Consider the following 20,110-nt stretch of genomic DNA (forward strand, 5'->3'; position numbering starts at 1 on the left):
AACCAAAATAAACTTTTTAAAAAATATTGGGACAACATTAAATTTTTAAAATATGAAAGATGAAATTAACTTTTCATCGTTAATATAGGAATTAAAAGGATAATTAAACTTTAATTAAATAAGTTAAAAACTAAATTAGTAACTTTATAAAAATATATTGTAAAATTATATATCTGAAAAGTTTTAAAAAATAAAAAATAAACTTTAGATTTGGAAATCACTGATAAGAAAAAAAAAATGCTTCTTGAATGATTGATTACATTTATGCTTTGCCGTGTGTTCGGATTGGAATATCACGAACTTGTAATTCTTCAGCAATGTGAGCTGTGTTTTGGTGATATCTACATATTTTGTTTGGATTGGCCCAGAAAGGATGGTTTGTGGAATATGTAACAATTCAAGGTTAGATGCTTCTTGAATAATTCTATATTGCCTACCGTTGATATAGTTATCGTACTTCCTCTTGAGTCACATATTGGACATTATCGAAAAGTGTGGGGCAATAGAGGAAAATGGACTTGTAACGTTCTTTATTGGTCATTTTTGCATCTTCGTATTTTCTTCGATACCTATAGGATGACAATGTGGGGCGGATCATACGGGTCGGTCTGCAGCTCGATATCGAAAAGCGTGGGTCAGACACACTAATCTAACTCACTGACTTGTTTAGGTCCGTCTTGCAAAACCCGCAGTCCGCGCGATATAACAGCAGGGTGGAGCGGATTGACCTGCTGGCCTACATAAATTAAAAAAATATTTTATTGTTTTTTCAAAAAAAAGAAAAATCATATCCCACTTACCCACTATTGCAGTGTGACATTTTTTTTTATTTTTTTTAAAATGAGTTTAATGTATTAAAGAAATGAAAGTTTCATTTTAATCATCTAAATGAGTTAATATTAAGAGTGATAATGAATTTAGTTTTAAGTAAAGTCTTATATTTAAAAAAATTTAATAAAAATAATAATATAAAGAAAAAATTTCAATAAGATAGTTAAAAAATTAGTCATCTTCATTAAAATATTTTGTAGCAAAACATTGATAAGATACTCTTATATATTTACATACATATATAGGAAAAATAAATGCAAAACAAAATTTTAATTATTTTTAATCAAGCCTTCTAACAACCCTCATACTTGAATTCATATTTTTATCTTAACTAAATGAATTTAAATAGGGATAAAATTTTAATTTTTCAACATTAGGAATAAGTTTTTTATAATTAATGATATTTTAATTTTTGAAGAAAAAAAAATTCTTTATGCGGCCTGGCCTGCAGGTTATCTCTAATGTAGGGCGGGTCAGCCCACATTGCCACCCCTAAATACTTATATACCTAGTCATTTGCTCGCGAAGCTCATTCATGTATTTATTGGGTCGACAAGTAGACTATTCAAAAATTAACTCACTTGTAGTCCAATCAATATTGTGTGCATGGATATTATTGAATGGATATAGATAATATTGAGTGACGCTTTAGTGAAACAATCCATGTATTTTTGAAGGAGTTCATTCTTTCCTTGTGTGATGTTATTCAAGGTGACCAAATTTTTAACCTAGGTTTGTTGACTACAAATCATGTTCAAAACCTTGCACAAAATGTTTAAAATAAGTCTTTTTAATTTCTCGATAAGGAATAATACCATTGTAAAGATGACTATGTGAAGGTGGTCCAAATATTTTTGTAATGCACAATCAAGTTATGTTAGGTCTTCAATAGACTGAACAACCTCATTCATAGTCTCCTCACAACTATCATGTTAGGTCTTCTTCAAATGTTCAATAAGATACTTTTTTTTCAAACGAAGTCGTGCTAATGAGGCACAACTTACCCAAATTTATGCTAACTAGGCACGACTTAACCAAGATCATAAAAAACACTTCTTCCCATTCTTATAATAAACAACTAAAATTGCACCATTTTGGTTAAAAAACCACCCATCATCATCATGATCGTCGTTATTATTATTATTATTATTATATTTTGGATGGATTTGGTAAAGGCTTCATGTCTTGAACCTAAACCAACAATGATATCAAAGTATAAACCATTAACCAAGCTATACAAACTTTATTAATGAGTAAGGATGGAAAATTCTAATGAAGAAAACTATTTTGATATTTTTTTCTCAATTTATTTTATTGACACTTAATTTTATTTAAAAAATAAATAAATAGATTTTGTTATTGTTCTTACCAGAGATGAGTTGGAACTATTTGAGGTGGATGATTGAGTTGTTGGGCGAGTTAGGTTCTCTATTGATTGGTTGCCTAGCTTTTTTTATGAAGACTAAGGGGTGATTCACTTGCAAAAGATTTTATGATGCTCAAGTTAGTAAGATCTTTTATATATATATATATATATATATATATATATATATATATAAATATCTAAGTAATTGGATGGAATTGAGTGAGTACTCCTTGGAGAATAAAATTATATTTATTGGGTTTTGGTCCTAGAGAAATATCCATTTAAGTAGTTACCAAAGATTGGGTTGATTAGTTTGTTAACATAGAAATCAATTTTCAAGTATATGAGTTAATCGAATTTGCAGGTGGTTTGGCCCAACTGTCTGAAGTGGGTACTATATGTTGGACATCTCGAGGATCCCAAATCAAAGTGTTTGATGAAGTTGTGAATTGAAGCCTTGTGTGAAGACTTGCTTCCTTATGTGTCCAGGTAGCTTAGGATTTGTTTTGGTTGTCTTGATTTATCTTTTACCTTGAGGAATGATGAAGGGTCCAAGAGCAAAATCATTTTCAATTGGTTAAACTGTTTTTTAATTTGTTAAAAAGTTTTTTCAATTGATTAAAATTATTTTCAACTGGTTATAATTTTGTTTTCTAGAAAGTTGCAGTTTTGTAATTGATTAAAACATTTTTCAACTGATTATATTTTTCTTTACTAGAAAGGTGCAATTTTTCAATCGGTTATTTTGTAAATCAATTGATTGAAATGTTTTAAATTTTTATGTAATGTGTTTTACCTTTGAAAACCATATTTTAATGTGTAATATATCAAGTATTTTCATTTTAAATACATTCCTTTTAAGAAAAAAAAAATAGTTTTGAGGCAAACGTAGTGTTTTAAGTAAAATCAACTGATTGTTTTGATTTTTAACCTGTTGATTTTCTTGATAGTATCCAATTATATTTTAAAACAATTTTTTTTTAACTCCTATAAAATGGTGAGTTTGTATTCTGAAAAAGGTTTTGAGAATTGCTTATATACAATACACTTTTACAATTGGAGAGAATCAAGAGTGAGTTTTTTTTGGAGAAAATTAGTCTTTGTTAATCTTTGAGTATTTTTGGTGCCTAATTTTCATTATTCACTTGAGGTCAAAGGTTATTCAAAGTGTTGTTGTGAATTGGGAGATCCCTTTGAGTTTGTGGTTCATAGTTAAGGTGAATTCGTTCCTTTTCTTAACTATGTTGTAATTATGAGTTTGTAAGTGGCAAGATGGGTTTCTTGGCAGGCATCATAGTTGTGACAAGGTGTTGCAATGCGTGGTTTGGTTCTTGTAGTATTCAAAAATTGTTTTTGATCTTCTTTTGTAAAAATAAATTGTTGATCTAGTGAATTCCATCTTGGTGTGAGATGGGACTGGATGTAGCTCTATTTTGAGTGAACTAGTATAAATCTTGATGTGCTTTAAGCTTTCCTTATCACTGCAATTTAGTTTTCTGCATCATTGTTCTTACTAGTGGAAAAATTAATCAGTTGTATTTAAAAATTAATCCTTAACATAATTAAGGTTTCAAGCAATTGTGTCTGAATCTCTTTGTATTGATTTTGTGTTTGCATTGTTTGAATAGAAAAGCTTTTTGAAAACTATGTTGGATTGTACTGGATTCTTAATTGATTCTTGAAAACTAAAATATTTTCTATCTTTTACCAAAACCAGTAATAATCAGTTTTTTAAAGTTCAATTTGTTGTGTTACTAAAATTGAAAAAACAATCAGTTGTTTTTAAAAATAATCTATTGAAATTAATTCTGAAATTTATTTCTTAAAACAGATTCAAATCTTTTCTAAGTGAAATTGATTTTCACTTGTGTCTTGTGTGCCTAGAATTTTTAATTAATTGTTTTTAATAATAAACAAAAAAAATTTCTGAATCAGTGTTTTTTTAGAAAATTTCAATCTATTATTTCAAAAAACAATCAATTGATTTTCTGTCAATATTGATTAAACTACTTTTTGCGAAAACCTACCTAAATACAATTCACTCCTTCTTGAATTTAGTCCCCTATTAATTCAACATTATATTCTCAATAAATTTCGATAGTAACTGAAAAATTCATCTTATTATTAAATGACAATAAAAGTAGACATTTTGTGAGGATCACATATACAAGATTTTAAGGCTGATAAAAAAGGATTTTAACAGTTTCTAAACAACAATGTCTTTATAACCTTCACTTACAAGATGTAAGACTGTTAAGTTACTTTGCTTGTGATCCAAGTGGAGGCACTATCGTGATGCCTCAACATTGAGGCTTGTTGGGTGCTGGTTTTGTTTTGGTTGTGGGACTGTTTCTTCCTGCACCTCCATACATTCTTCTCTCACCTTCATAAATTTTCAAATTTCCAAAAATGCTCCTCTATAATATTCTAAATTATGTAATCCGAAAGTTATTTTTTAAATTTGTAGTTAGCTTCCAAATTACATAATCCAGAAGCCTTTTTTCATATGCATGATTACTTTCCAAAATACATAATCTGGAAGTCTTATTTAGCTTCCGGATTATGTAATCCAAAAGTCTTTTTTCAAATGAGTTTTTGGATTACATAATCCGGAAACTACTCTATGGAGGTGATACAAAGGATAAAAATGTATTTTCATGTTGTGTATGGAAGTGACAGAAGAAGATATGGAGGTGCAGGAAGAAACAGTCTGGTTGTGACTGGCCTTAGTGAAGGCATAGATCTTCTAGAGTGGAGGGCTTTGGGCTATCACTTTTTTTTTATGTCAAAATCTGTTCATCTTATTTAGCAAAAGAGAATAAAACTTAATATGAATCTGGCTGGTGTGAGCCTTGTTGCTTGGATCATAATTTTTTGTATGAAAATCTCTTACAAAATATAAGTTTTATTTGTAACCATTTCTATTGCACATTTTAGAAGTACTATAAGTTGCTTTGTATTTGGTTAATGGAAAATTTTCCCATTGGCACAAGTTTGCTCACCTTATCAAAGGGATAAATATGATGATTGGTAGGCCAAATTTGGATCTCAAACTGTGTTTGGATACTGTGAGAAGATAGAATCAATAAGTTGTTTTGTCTTCTCTACTTGCAAACATATTTGTTACTATTTGTTACTTTGAAATTAAACCAAACATATAAAAAAACAGAAAGCATATCATAAACTAAATAATGAAATGTCTGAGAGAGTGAACAAATGAGACTGTTAGACACTTTAATTTATATATCAGAGGGTATATTATTTTCTAACAATTGTTTACTAAAATTAACATATCATATGATTCTAAATCATTACCTAACTATATTCAATGCTGCATAAACTTTTTTTATGCTTTAATTTGCTAACCACATGACTGTGTTGAACTTAGAACTTAGTAATATTATAAAATTCATTATATTATAAGATACTTTGTGAAACAGAAATCTGAAGAAAGAACTTACAAAACTTTAACAAGTTCAAACATTTAACTATTTTATAGGGATCACAGGCTGCAGCAAGTCTGGTGAGCCTGGTCTGCTTGAACCATCACTTTTTTTTGACAAAATCTTTGAAATGGTAAACAGATCAGAAGAAAAAGTGTTAAATTGCTTTACAAATTGTTGGAGAATGCATTTTCTATGTGTTTTATCATCTCATTAATGAGTAGCTGCAGAGAAAAAATTGAATTACTCAGATTTAGGTACTATTAGAAAAAAAAAATAACACTTTTTTTCAGAAGACTTTCTCATGCCAACAAGTACATGAATTACCATGACTAACTACTAGACTTTTCACAAAATCCATTTTTTCTCTAAATTTTAAACACAGAAATCAACAAAACTGTGGCAGTAGAATATTAAGTCAACATCATTTTATGTGTTTGAGCTATAAGCTGATCAAACGCAAGTAGAAGCAGTAGTAGAACAATGATTGCTGAAGTTCACTCAATAGCAGATTTAAAATATAGCAAACAACAAATATTAAAATACAATAAACAAGAGTTAGATCCTAAAATTAAAATGCAACAAATTACAAAATACTAACAATATTTTTAAATTACTGCACACAAGACAAGCAAATCTTTGCATAAAAATTAATTTCTAGAGACAAGTATTTTCATACAGCAAAAATACTACTGCAACTAGCATTTTGTAAAGAAAAAAGAAATTACTGTATATACACTGTTTAAAAAAAATTTACATATAACAACATTTTCATGCATTATAAAATTATACATTCACCAATTCTAAAATCATTTTGTTCAAGCATTCTTGAAAATACGTCCCACATTTCCTACAACTCTGACAAGAACAGGATGGCAGAATATAAAAACAGAATACTTAGACAGTACAAAGCATACCTTTCTCGGCCTTTTGGCTAAGATCAAGTGTAGTATCTGTTCTTATCAGTTTAATATCTGATATGTGAACCATTGGTTCACACGATATTAAATTTATTTTTCAAGGGAGAAGGCCAACTGCAGTAGCTTGCTACTGAGGCTTTTGAAGCATTGTCTTTGCTTTGCACTACAGCAAAAGACTAGTGCATCCCACTAAGTTCATTTCAAATTTTTATAATCTTAAAATCTTATATTTTTATTTTTGAGATTGAGTGTCTCTTATTCTGTTTTTCTGTGTGGCTCTTATTACAAAGATCCTTCTTTTGACTCTTTTTTGTTTATTTTGCTAATTGTTTACTTTTATTATCTCTGTGACTACTGAATGATACTTAGTAAAAGCCTTTAAGGAAGTAATTTGCAGAAAGAATCAGAATCTTGGTTTTAGGAGAAATGCACCATTCTATGGAGTGTTGTATTGCATATCTCTGCAGAATGTTTGGCATGGTGCATGAATATTGAAAGTTCAGTGTGTATTGAAAGTTCCGTAATTCTTCAGTTGTATCAGAACAATTCATCCTATTATGAAATGAAATGGCAATAGAAAACATTTTTTGAATACTAGAAAGTTGCGGAGAATGCTCACATTCAATATTTTAACAGTTTCAAATATTTCATCACTTTGTACCAGATCTTAAAGCACAAATTAGGATATTTTTTCTTCCCGAAATTCATCCAAATATTCTATATTTCATACAAATGAAAAAAAGGACAGAAATCTTTTTAAATTGAGGAGTAACTTTATGCTAATTATATCCCACATCAGAAAGAAAATGAAACAAAAATGTCTTTAAAATATCACTAACAAGATGTTAGATTGCTGATTTGAGTTACTCCAGCTTATGACCCAAGTCCGTGGAGCAATCATGGTACTTACTACTGGCCTGGTTATAGTCTATTAGTGCAGTGGATAGGTAAATGGAATTGCTTAATTTTCATTTTGTTAAATGTTCTTGTTGCAAATTAGTTTTGAGTGATATAAAATTAGAAATAAAATAATTAATTTGAGTGGTAGAAAATAGAAATATTATAAATATGTTATTTAATAGACTTCATGGAAAATATTTTCTTATTGGTTAAAAATTATAGAAAGGGAGAATCTTCAAATAAGACTCGTGAAATTTTATAAATAATAAGAAAGGATAGAGAGAGTTCGAAAGGCTGTTATAGGGAATATATTCATAATATTTCTTGACAGAAAAGATCACAAAAGATTTAAGTGAAACGTATGAAAATTTAAAAGATGGTATATGTACTCCCGAGTACCGAATGGTATTCTCGGGGCATATTGGTTATTCGGCTCGAATATGAATCATGTTAAAATATAACTCGGCCTCCAGATACAACGAGACAAATCAACACAAAAGCAACTAATCATTCCCTAAATAGGATTTGGGGAACATTTATAAGAAAGCTATAAATAGAAGAAGATCCCAAAGAAAAATAGTATGGGCACTTGATAATCCTCAAGTGCATAAGAAAGCTATAAATAGAAGAAGATCCCAAAGAAAAATAGTGATAATTTTCTGGTTATAATACATGTAACCTAGACATATTCACCGTTGACTTGAGCGTCAAAGTGTTTTTGCAGGTACCTACCACCAAAATACCAAGACACCAAAGAGACGAAGAACTGAGGGACCGAATAATCGAAGAAACTAAAGACTGGAACCTTGAGAGAGGAAATCTGACCTTGTTCAATTGTGTAAAATCATTTTTGATGTCCACCGTAGGATCGAAATAAAAATCTATTGAGAAACCATATGGTAGTACAAGATGTATGATAGGAAGTGAAAGATAGGTGATAAAGGAGGAAGATCACTCGATAGATCCGGTGGCAGCAATGTTAGAAATGAAGAGGAAGCTAGAAATCCTGAGAGGAAGAATGCCAAGGAGATGGATGCATTAAGGGTTGAGGTTGTTGCGATGAAGCGAAAATTGAAAATCGAAAGAACGCCTATAGTTCACGAGGACAACCAAAATTCAGAAGGTTCTAATGCTCAAACGGTTAAAAGAATGGAAGGAGAAAATAGTTCATAACACCAGGACATGAAGCCAAAGACATCAACCAATACCTTCAAAATGTCGTCACAAAGATACCCTTTTACGAACACAATTATGGAGGTATCACTCTTGAACACATTGGAAAAGTCTAACACTGGACAAGTATGACGGAACCACAAACCGGATGAGCGTGTGGACGCCTATGTAACACAAGTTAGTCTTTATACGACTGAGGACGCGTTATGTAGAGTGTTCCCGACATCTCTCAAAGGGACCGCGCTGAACTGGTTCACCCATTTACCCCCACATTCCATAACTGCTTTTGACACCTTGGTATCTAAGTTTGCAGCCCAATTTGCAACAAATCGACCTCATCATCTAACGTTGATAACACTTGTGAACATTTGGCAATAAAATACTAAATCGCTATGAACGTTCATGGAATGGTTCAGAAAAATGATGTTGAGCATCTTATGAATATTAATTGATAAGATGGCTATAATATAACTCTTAATTTATGAAGAACAACTTATTTCCAAATTTGTGTTAATTTCAGGGTATAGGGAAGAATGGAGATGAAAGGGCAAAAGGAGAAAGAAAGCAAAAAAGGGAAAGCTAGAACGCTCCAGCACTCACCCAAGCGAGATCACTCCAATGACTTGTTAAATATGAGGCATGAGGCACAACCTTAGAGGATCAATTGGGAGAATAGAAGGTGTTAGAAGCCCCAGAGGAGGCTACTGTCAAAGAGAAACATCCTAGATCTTCTTTTCTTGCTTTCCCTGGCCAACATGAAGGGTTAATTTTACCCTTTGCGATTGGGAGTAATTTTTTCAAACTCTTATGTATTGAGGTGATATTTAAATAAAATATTTTGTTCTTGATTGATGATTGGTATTATCATTTTATTTGTAATGCTTGTTTACCTTGATCAAGATCTTTAGATTTGACTGGAAAGTACTTCTAAGTTTCTGACCTAAAATGATAATGCTTAACATATTTGAATACTAAGAATAGATTTGAAATGTTAATTGCTATCAACATTTAATCGTAATGCTAAGGATTTTTTATAAATATGCGATGAATCAATATTTAGGAGACTCTCTTAATAACTTTATATGCGAGAAATCGATATAAATGACTTTTATATAGACATCAACATCAATTAAAGGATAAAATATTACTATATGTTATTCAAAAAAAAAAAAAAAAGTAAGAAGGATGAACCCCAATATCAATTTTCCCAATTGAACCAACAAACTATTTAACTTGCTTTCTTTACAATTCTTGCAATCATTATAACAACCTCCCAACAAACTTTATTATTTTGTTTTCTATTTAGTGAATCTTATACTTGATAATTCAAGTGTTCATTGTAGATTCAATATTTTTTCTTAGAGACAAATTATTACTTATGACATGGTACACTTGCCATAAAATAGTCATCAGAAGCCGACCGACAACATAGACAAGTTGCAACAAAGGACTGCTAAGTTCATGCAACTTGAAGAGCTACTGAAATTGCAATATAATTTATAATATATAATATATTTTTACAATCATTAAAAAAACATAAGAGTCTCTTTCACACAATACTTCTCACATTAGATTACCTTAACATATTGCCTTTCTCAAATAAAAATTATGCTCTAATAAAATAAATTTCATACTTAAAATATCTCAATTTTATATTATACAATATAATTAAGTATTTTAAACCAAATATATTTAATGAGCAAAATTAGTTTTCTAAAGTAAAATACAATAGAAATATTTCACACTAAAGAAAACAATATACATCAGATTTTTTTTAAAAATGTAGTATAGCAGAATTTTTATTTGTTTTATAGAATACAACAATAAACAAGGTTAAATACAGCAAACATCATTTTAAATTACAACAAACAATAATTGCAAAAGTTCAGCAGGTTTAAAATATACCAAACAAAAAATATTTAAATACAATAGACAACAGAATTAAAATGCAACAAATTACAAAATACTATAACAATATTTTTAAATTACTGCACACAAGCAAATTTTTTGTATAAAACATTATTTTACAAACAAGTATTTTCATACAGCAAAAATACTACTGCAAGTAGTAATTTTGTACAGAAAAATTAAATTACTGTATAGACACGTTCTAAAAAAATTTACAAATTACCATTAAATAAATTTCTGCAATATAAAATTTAAATGATACATTCACCAATTCTAAAATAATTTTGTTCAAAGCATTCTTGAAACATAAGTTCCACATTTATTAAAACTCTGACAATAACTGGAGAAAAGAATATAAAAACAGAATATTCAAACAATTCAAAGCATACCTTTCTCGGCCTTTTGGCTAAGATCAAGTGTAGTATCTGTTCTTATCAGTTTAATATCTGATATGTGAACCATTGGTTCACACGATATTAAATTTATTTTTCAGGGGTGAGGGCCAACTGCAGTGGCTTGCTACTGAGGCTTTGAAGCATTGTCTTTGCTTTGCACTACAGCAAAGACTGGTGCATCCCATCAGATCAGTACAAATTTTTATAATTTTAAATTTTTATTTCTGAGTGGCTTTTAATTTTTCTCTGAGTGGCTCTTATTTTAGTTACAAAGATCCTTCTATTGTTTTTCTATCTTTGTAACGACTGAATGATACTAACTAAAAGCCTTTAAGGATAATAATTTGCATAAAGAATCAGAGTCTTGATTTTAGGAGAAATGCACCAATTCTATGGAGTGTTGTATTGCATATATATCTATCTAGAATGTTTGGCATGGTGCATGAATATTGAAAGTTCCATGTATTGCATATATATCTATGCAGAATGTTTTGCATGGTGCATGAATATTAAAAGTGTGTATTGCATATAAGGATGTCAAAGTGTCCTACATGAAAATATCATGAAAGTTCAGTTTCAATTTCAATATCATTGAGATTTTATAAATGTATCTGTCCCCAATTCTTTAATTGTATTAGAAGAATTCATCTTATAAGGAAATGAAATGGCAATAGAAAAAAACTTTTTTTTTTGTGAATATTAGAAAGTTGCAGAGAGAATGCTCACATACAATATTTTAAAAGTTTCAAACATTTAATCACTTTGTACTAGATCTTAAAGCACAAATTAGGATATTTTGTCTTCCCCAAATATTCTATATTTCATACAAATGAAAGAAAGGACATAATTTTTTCAAAATTTAAACTTTATGCTAATTATATCCCATATCAGAAAGAAAATGAAACAAAAATCTCTTTAAAACGTCACTGACAAGATGTTAGATTGCTGAGCTGAGTTACTCCAGCTTGTGACCCAAGTGGGAGCATTAATGCTTGGACATCAACATTGAGGCTTGCTGGGTTGTGCTGTATTTGCAATATGTTGGCCTGCCCACTCCAGTTGGGAGAGAGTCTGGGGACTTTAGTGAAGGCATAGGTCTCTAGGCTCTTAGAGTGGAGGACACAGCGTGAGGCTGGTGTCACAGAGCAGCGACAACCTCCCACTCCCATCAGTGGAGGGATCACAGGCTGCTGTATCCACAGTACTTAATGGCCTGGTGAGTCTAGTATGCTTGGACATCACCATTTTTTGTTAATAGTATTTTAATTGATACATAGAAAGACTTGGTTGTTTTATGATTTGTATACAAGAGAAGTACAAAACTTAGTTCTTTTTGTTTGTATACACATCTTTTATGTGCCAAGCTAGGTAGGACAATGTTGAAGAAATGAAAACTTCACCAATCTTTTAAAGAACTTTTACTTTGATCACCAATCTTTTTATCTCCAGTATTCAGGGAAATTTTAACTTTGGATATTCAAACCAATACACAAAACTTTACCAAACTTATTGTTTTTAGTCTCGAAAGCTTCCAGGCTCTATGAAACCCGTCAATTTCTCCTGGGACACAATTTAGTGTTTCTAACCACTTAAAAATGTTATAATTAATAAGATTAACGTAACTAAACTAAAAGTGTTCTTTGAAACATTCAAGTAGAACCCATTTACTTTAGTTACATTTATCCTTATCACTAAGAAATCTTTCATTGGACCTATCAAGTATGAATTACTAACTTACATTTAAACTTTCTATTATTTCAAAGTGCATCTTTATACTTGGAGGCATATCAGCAAAATATTACCTTGAGAATACTTTTATTTTTCCCAAACTCTTAGGGATTTCAGATTCAAGAGATGCAGCATTTTGTCCTTTTCATTCCTTACCAGTCACTCCATTGTCTCGGTGTTCCATGAAGGATGAAACGGAGTTGAGGAGCTCCTTGCATGAGCCTTTTGGAGATTCTCTCAAACACATCAGTGTTTCAGACCAACATCAACATAGTGAATATCGCTGATGCTGTTCAGTATGTCTTCCTTTGTTTTAGGAACAACGTAAATATCTTCAGATCCTACATCGAGTGAATTCACATTGGAACCAAGATTTGAGAATCCCAGTTCAGTAACTATCTGGTTAAGCACAGTTCCACCTTTGCTAAATCCAAGGATGAATGTCTTGGGCTGAGAGAAAGAACAGGAAGAGTGCAGCCAGACTTTGAATCTACGTTCCTAAAATTACTTCTTTTTTTTTCCTTCATTACAAGAAATTCAAAACATGGAAAACATCCAGTCCAAGTGGTAAGTACAAGTTGCAGACATAAGCAGGGACTTTTTTAGTTTAACTATTACAATCACAGAAGTGATAGCACATTGGGGTTGTTATGCCTTTTATATAGGATCATTAATTTTGAGAAGTTAAGAGCAAGAACTTGATTAGGATATGTAATAGACTTGCTAAAGATTTTTGTTCGGCCTCAATGGTTATTAAGGTTAGATTTTAAATCTTTATGCATAAATCCCTGACTTCACAAAATCCAACTATAGTTCAGGTAATAAACAAAAGATGCCAATCTACCATAAAAAAATGCTTACCATTGATTACTTTCAATGAGTAGAATCAAATGATTGACTGATTTCTACTCATGCATACATAAAAAGCATTCAGTAAGTCCCTTGCTAAAAGAAACTCTAATAACTTGCATTCATTATATTGCATGATTTTCTACTTCGGTAAGAAACAATGTTAAGCTGCACTCTTAAGCTGCAACACAATTAAAAGACTAATACATAGTAAGCAACTGACTCAGTTTTGGTTGATCTGAAGTAAAACTCAATTGTTATCTATAAGCAATGTGGTTCTAGTTCAAGGAATTACTTACACACAGCATTTTGGTTTCCGGAGAAAGGCAGAGAGACGCACCAACCCTATGGAATGTCCTGCTATTAGGATGCACAGGGACTCTCAAAACTCCACTCCAGCGTTCCATCTATAAATCTACAAAATATTTGGTGGTGTCAAGCACAGTGAATATTGGAAGTTGAGTTTAAATATAAGATATGAAACTTACGATAAGACAAAAGAAAAAGTGGCAAAAGATAAAACTTACGATATTGAACTTGCACTAATGTGAAACTAGCAAAAATATTACTGCAACTAGCATTTTGTACAGCAAAATTAAATTACGGTATATACACTGTTCTAAAAAATTTACATAAACAACAGTTAAATACATTCACGCATTATAAAATTATACATTCACCAATTCTAAAATCATTTTGTTCAAGCATTCTTGAAGCATAAGTCCCACATTTCTTACAACTCTGACAAGAACAGGAGAGCAGAATATAAAAACCGAATACTTAGACAGTACAAATCATACCTTTCTCGGCCTTTTGGCTAAGATCAAGTGTAGTATCTGTTCTTATCAGTTTAATATCTGATATGTGAACCATTGGTTCACACGATATTAAATTTATTTTTTAGGGGAAAGGGCCAACTGCAGTAGCTTGCTACTGAGGCTTTGAAGCATTGTCTTTGCTTTGCACTACAGCAAAGACTGGTGCATCCCACCAAGTTCAGTTCAATTTTTTATAATCTTAATTTTTTATTTCTGAATGACTATTGTTTTGGTTACAAAGATCCGTTTCTTTTGCGTTTATTTTGCTATGTAACAACTGAATGATACTTAGTGCATTTCTGTTTAATTTACCCAAAGACTCAATTGCATAAGTGTGTTTGGCACTAATTCTATGGAATGTAAGGAATTAATTTGCACAAAGACTCAGTTGCATAAAAAAGTGTTTGGCACTAATTCTATGGAATGTCCAATTGTTTGGAGTGCTGTTTGACATCTTGCAGAAAAGTGTGTATTGAAAGTTTGGCATGGTGCATGAATATTGAAAATTCAGTGTGTATTGAAAGTTCCGTAATTCTTCAGTTGTATCAGAAGAATTCATCCTATTATGAAAAGACATTTTGTGAATACTAGAAAGTTGCAGAGAATGCTCACATACAATATTTTAACATCTTAAAGCACAAATTAGGATATTTTGTCTTCCCCAAATTCATACAAATATTCTATTCTATATTTAATACAAATGAAAAAAAAAAGACAATTTTTTTAAAATTTAAACTTTATGCTAAATATATTCCACATCAGAAAGAAAATGAAACAAAAGTGTCTTTATAACTTCACTAACAAGACATCAGATCTCTGAGCTGAGTTACTCCAGCTTGTGACCCAAGTGGGAGCATCAATGTGATGGAACAACACCGAGACTTGCTGGGTTGGGCTGTGTCTGCAATATGTTGGCCTGCCCATTCCAAGTTGAGAGTTAAGTCTGGGGATCTTAGTGAAGGCATAGGTCTCTTTACTCTTAGAGTGGAGGGCACAGCGTGAGGCTGGTTTCACAGAGCAGCGAGGGATCACAGGCTGCTGCACCCACAGATCCTAATGGCCTGGTGAGTCTAGTTTGCTTGGACCATCACTTTTTTTATTTATTTCGTTGCCAAAAAAAATTCTAAGCTACAAATATGAAGCTAAAACACAAAAAACAAACAAATCATCTAAACTTTCTATTATTTCCAAGTACATCTGCATACTTGGAGGCGTATCAGCAAAATATTACCTTGAGAATACTTTTTATTTTTCCCGAACTCTTAGGGACTTCAGATTCAAGAGATGCAGCATTTTGTCCTTTTCATTCCTTATCCAGTCACTCAACTGTCTCGGTGTTCCATGAAGGATGAAACAGAGTTGAGGAGCTCCTTGCATGAGCACTTTTATACTTTTCCAGTGTCATTCAATCACAAATCTCCGTGTATAGTAAGTTCTTGACTTTTTCCATTACTATCTTAAAAGTTATTTGGTAATTGAATAATAGTATGAAACGACCTAATACTGGCAATGCATCACCGTTAAACTCTTCTTAAAATAATTCTTAACATAAGTAAGCTTTTTGTGCATCAGAATTTATGATCAGAGAAGAGTATAACAAAATTTCTGGTAACCTTAATGTTGATACGGATTATTCATAAACAATGAAACTACCAAAGACGATGAATTGATATAACAAACAAACAAAAAATGCGAATATAAGGAACAGAAGCAAATCAAAATATAGGCACAGTGCCAAAAAACATAACCAAAAGCTGAAAGTTGTGAGAAGTATTACTCTGAAATTGAAGACAAATTCGAAGCCGAAACAGTTGAAGAAAATAAAGAATGCTTCTCACTACGCTTTTCGTCTTCATTATCTGATTCTCATTGGTCGAGTTCATCTCCCCCAAACTACAAGGACGTTATCTTTGTATATACTAGTTCTTCTATAAAGAACTCGATGTCATGTTTCCTTTGTCTCCCTTTGAAAACCGAATGCTCACTGCAATAAATGTGGCTCTAAGTCTACTTCATCCAAACAATTGGATCTTCTTAAAATCCTTTCAAATACTTTTTTTTGCAACCTTAGCATTAGGCCTTCTATAAATACATTCATGTATTTTTTCAATTAAATCATGGTTTTGAATTCGGTTGGATTTCGTTGAATGGAACTAATCATGCTGCTCTTTTCAAAATTCATACCTCGTCATTCAAAAATTTCAAAAATAATTTTTTTAAATTGAAATGTTCGCCTCAAAATCCGCAGAAATGTCTCTTCTTCTACCCAAACTTCACACCAATTCCCCCCGTAGACAAAGGGTAAATAAGTTTAATGTTGAGAAGAGAATAAACATAGAAATAATGAAAAATCTACCTTGACTCATTAGTAGTAAAGGTCTCCTCAGCATCCCATTCACCTATTTGTAGCACAGATACGGATACGGACACCGACACGACACGGATACGGACACAGAGATACGTATAATCTCTAAAATGTAGGATACGTGGACACGGATCTATATATTATTTAATTTTGAATTATATAAATTGAAAATAAATATTTATGTACAAAAGTATGTTCCAGATTCTTTTGGGAGCAGTAAGATATTTTTCACGACTAGTTTAAAAGAATTTGTTATTATTTTTATAATCATAATAAAAATTTATATAATAAATTTGAGTTTTTAGGAAGTTATTGTATTTATACCTTTTAAAATTATGTTAGAACCGTGTTATAATTTTAAAAAATTCAACAAATATTTTTTTGAATTGAACACTTCACCGATAAGTATTCTACGAGTGTCGTACGTGTGTCGACACGGATACGTGTGTCCGACACGGATACGCCATTTAAGAAGAAGTGTCTGAGCCTCATAAAGGACCTACTATCTTATACTGTTAATGGGTAAGACTTCGAGTTTTCTTTCATATGTTAAATTCTGTTATTCATTTTTCTAATCTTCGTTTTATTGTTTAGATATCATGGGCAAGGATTTCAATTACAAAATGTTGCGCTCTAAGGTTGGAACACCTACCTTTTAGAGAATACCTTATTGATCGAATTCCAAAACCCTTCTAAATGGAAGATGTAACTTTATTTAATTTAGAGAAAGATATCGTCGATGGACTAATAGGCCACGACTAATTGTACTTTAAAAAATTAATCAAATAAGTAATTTTGACTGTGTTCTAACTTGGTTTCTTTGTTATCTTTGAAGCCCAATATTTTAGCTCGCCAAATATGTTTGATTTGGTAACCGTGTTCTTTTAATAATTGTCAGATAACTTTGATTTGAAATATGCTTTGTTAATTTTCAAATGCGTTAATCGAACTACTTTGATTTTGATATGATTTCTCATTTTCAGACGTTTTTAACTGAATTACTTTGATATGCTTAATTATCCTATTTTTTAATGTAATCCAAATTACTTTGATTCAATTTAGTTCAATTTAGTTGTGTTCATTTTCGAACACATTAACTGAATTAGTTTGATAGTTGTGTTCCATGAAATTATTTTCATTCGATTTATTCAAGCTTTTAAATTGAATAAATTTTTAAATTTATTTAGGAACGTGTCTCATTAAAACTTTGCTCAACAAAACCTCCTTAATGATAAAATTCGAGCTAAGGAAAAATAGTGCATCATCTGTATTACAAATGTTCTTATAGGGAATGAGTTGGAACCATCCAATGTGGATGACTGAATTGTTGGACGATCTGTTGCCAAGCTTTGTTTAATGAAGATCGAGAGGTGATCCACTTGCAAAAAATTCTTTGATGCTAAAGTTAGTAAGAGTTTATAAATATTAAAGTATTTAAGTGATTGGATGAGATTGAATTAGTACTTCCCAAATAATAAAGTTATATTTATAGGTTTTTGGACCGAAAGAAATATTCAATAAAGTAGTTACCAAAGATTGGTTGACGTTGCAATAAAAATCAATTTTCAAAGTATATTCAAGTTATTCGAATTTGAAGAGATTTGACCCAAATATCTCAAATAGTTATTATATTCTCAATATTTTCTCATATTGAGTAGTACCGAATATAATTTTTAATTTTAAATATTAAATAATATTAATATTTAGTAATAAATATTTAGTGTAATTTAAAAATATTATAATAAATAGACTTTTAAAAAGTTTACAAAAAATGAATAAACAGGGGCTGCAAAATCATTTTTATTTTAAAAAATTGCTAGCAAACCTAATTCCAGGTTTTCGTTAGATCTTCTAAAATGAACTTTTCAGTTTTATTATTTTATAACTATAAATATAGTTATACTGAAACTAAAATCGTTACTAGTGCAACGATATCTATACACACGTCATGGGAGAGCGTCGGACGTTAAGGTAATTTTGAAATTAATATGATCAGACTATTGTTTAAGGTAAAACAATAGTTTATTGTTCAAATTTTGGGTATAAAGTACACTTATTTATAGGAATGGAATTTTATAAGTTTGACATAAAGTATATTTTTTGGGCAAAATGTAATCTATTGTTCAAATTTTGGAGTATGTATGAAATGTTTGTGCCGGTTGTATAATAGTCTAGGATAGATACTAGAAGATGAATGAAGAAAACTATTATATTTGAAAGTCATCTACTTCCTTTTATTTTGATAACTTATTATATATAATAACACACCACTCTGATATCTGTAGGAACAAAATAAATCCCACACAGAAGGTGCTACTTATTCCAAGACAGAATATCTTTATATATATATGGATCTGTAATGTTAACCTAAAAGAAACTAAACACTTCCTTTGATAGCATCACTGTATTTAGTTTGACCATCATTGAATCTGTCCCACAGCATGACTCCACCATACTTGGAAGAACTCTTGATGGCAGGAAGAACCTGGGAGGTTAACACATCAGAAGGAACAAATCCACTTCCAGCAGCTGCTGTAGAAGCCGGCACTCCCAAAAACAGTTGCTTCGCCTGGCTTGTGCTCCACTGGTTCCAGGAACTGATGAGGCTGTTCGTGTCGCCACTGGAATACTGACAAGAAGGGTTGTTGTAGAATTGCACCCACACATAGTCAAAGAGTCCGGTTTTGATGGCGGAATCCAAGTGAGCATCGGGAATCGGACATTGCGGTGCAGCGGCTAAGAGCACGGAGCTAAATCCCTTCAGGACTCTCGCCAGCTCGTCCCAGTGTTCGCCGCTGCCGGCTTCGATGTCGAAATCGACACCGTCCAGGACGGCGTCGCCCAGCGGACGGGAGCTCGACTGCCCGCCGAGGAAGTTGTTCCAGATGAAGTTGGCAACTTGTGTTGCGTCGTCGGCGGAGCTGAGGGAGTAGCTGCCGCTGGCGCCGCCTAGTGAGAGCAGCACTTTGATGCCTTTGCTCTGGCACGCCTTGATCTGGTCGCTGAACTGGGTGCAACCGTTGGTGGAGGGGTCGCAGTGGCCAGCGAGGTTCAGTTGCGGGGTCTGGCCGCCGCCGAACGTGGACAAGAATGCTATGTTGACGAATTGGTAGTTGTCGGTGTTGCATGCGTCGGCCAAGGTGCCCTCGTTGCCGTTTTGACCCCAGTAGACGGCGATTCCTGCGGCGTTGGAGGGTTTGAAGAGGGAAATGAGCAACAGAGGGAGCAACAGGGGTGAAAGTTGTTTGAGGGAAGCCATGTTAATTTCCATGAGTGTGGTTGTGTGGGTAGTGTTGTTGGTTTGGTTGAAGAGTGTGGTGAGGTAGGTATTTATAGGCGGTGGAATGCATGTATGAAGTAAAGTTTGGATAGAAGAAAAAGTGTTCATGGATGATTCTATGGAATACTTGTGTT

General features: G+C 31.9%; 1 protein-coding gene, 1 long non-coding RNA gene and 3 other non-coding genes across 5 annotated transcripts; 3 read left to right on the forward strand and 2 right to left on the reverse strand.

The window, feature by feature from the left end:
• The first annotated feature begins 6,553 nt into the window (after positions 1-6,553).
• On the forward strand, positions 6,554-6,750 carry LOC137811954 (U2 spliceosomal RNA). The gene has a single exon (XR_011081206.1). It is a non-coding gene; the product is annotated as a U2 spliceosomal RNA (small nuclear RNA).
• A 4,176-nt stretch (positions 6,751-10,926) lies between these two features.
• On the forward strand, positions 10,927-11,121 carry LOC137811923 (U2 spliceosomal RNA). The gene has a single exon (XR_011081197.1). It is a non-coding gene; the product is annotated as a U2 spliceosomal RNA (small nuclear RNA).
• Positions 11,122-13,620: 2,499 nt separating this feature from the next.
• Positions 13,621-16,280, reverse strand: LOC137823122 (uncharacterized). The gene is made up of 2 exons (XR_011083057.1): positions 16,109-16,280; positions 13,621-13,928 (listed from the first exon to the last, which is right to left on the reverse strand). It is a non-coding gene; the product is annotated as an uncharacterized lncRNA (long non-coding RNA).
• On the forward strand, positions 14,310-14,504 carry LOC137811870 (U2 spliceosomal RNA). The gene has a single exon (XR_011081186.1). It is a non-coding gene; the product is annotated as a U2 spliceosomal RNA (small nuclear RNA).
• A 2,607-nt stretch (positions 16,281-18,887) lies between the features above and the next one.
• On the reverse strand, positions 18,888-20,110 carry LOC137828469 (acidic endochitinase-like). The gene has a single exon (XM_068635072.1). The coding sequence runs from the start codon at positions 20,082-20,084 to the stop codon at positions 19,074-19,076; it is 1,011 nt and encodes a 336-aa protein (XP_068491173.1). The 5' UTR covers positions 20,085-20,110; the 3' UTR covers positions 18,888-19,073.

The sequence above is a fragment of the Phaseolus vulgaris genome, chromosome 11, assembly GCF_000499845.2.
Source record: "Phaseolus vulgaris cultivar G19833 chromosome 11, P. vulgaris v2.0, whole genome shotgun sequence".
Lineage (NCBI taxonomy): Eukaryota > Viridiplantae > Streptophyta > Magnoliopsida > Fabales > Fabaceae > Phaseolus > Phaseolus vulgaris.

Bases quoted from the DNA above. Each gene is read 5' to 3' on its own strand.
- LOC137828469 (XM_068635072.1), bottom strand. From the start codon at position 20,084: ATGAACACTTTTTCTTCTATCCAAACTTTACTTCATACATGCATTCCA.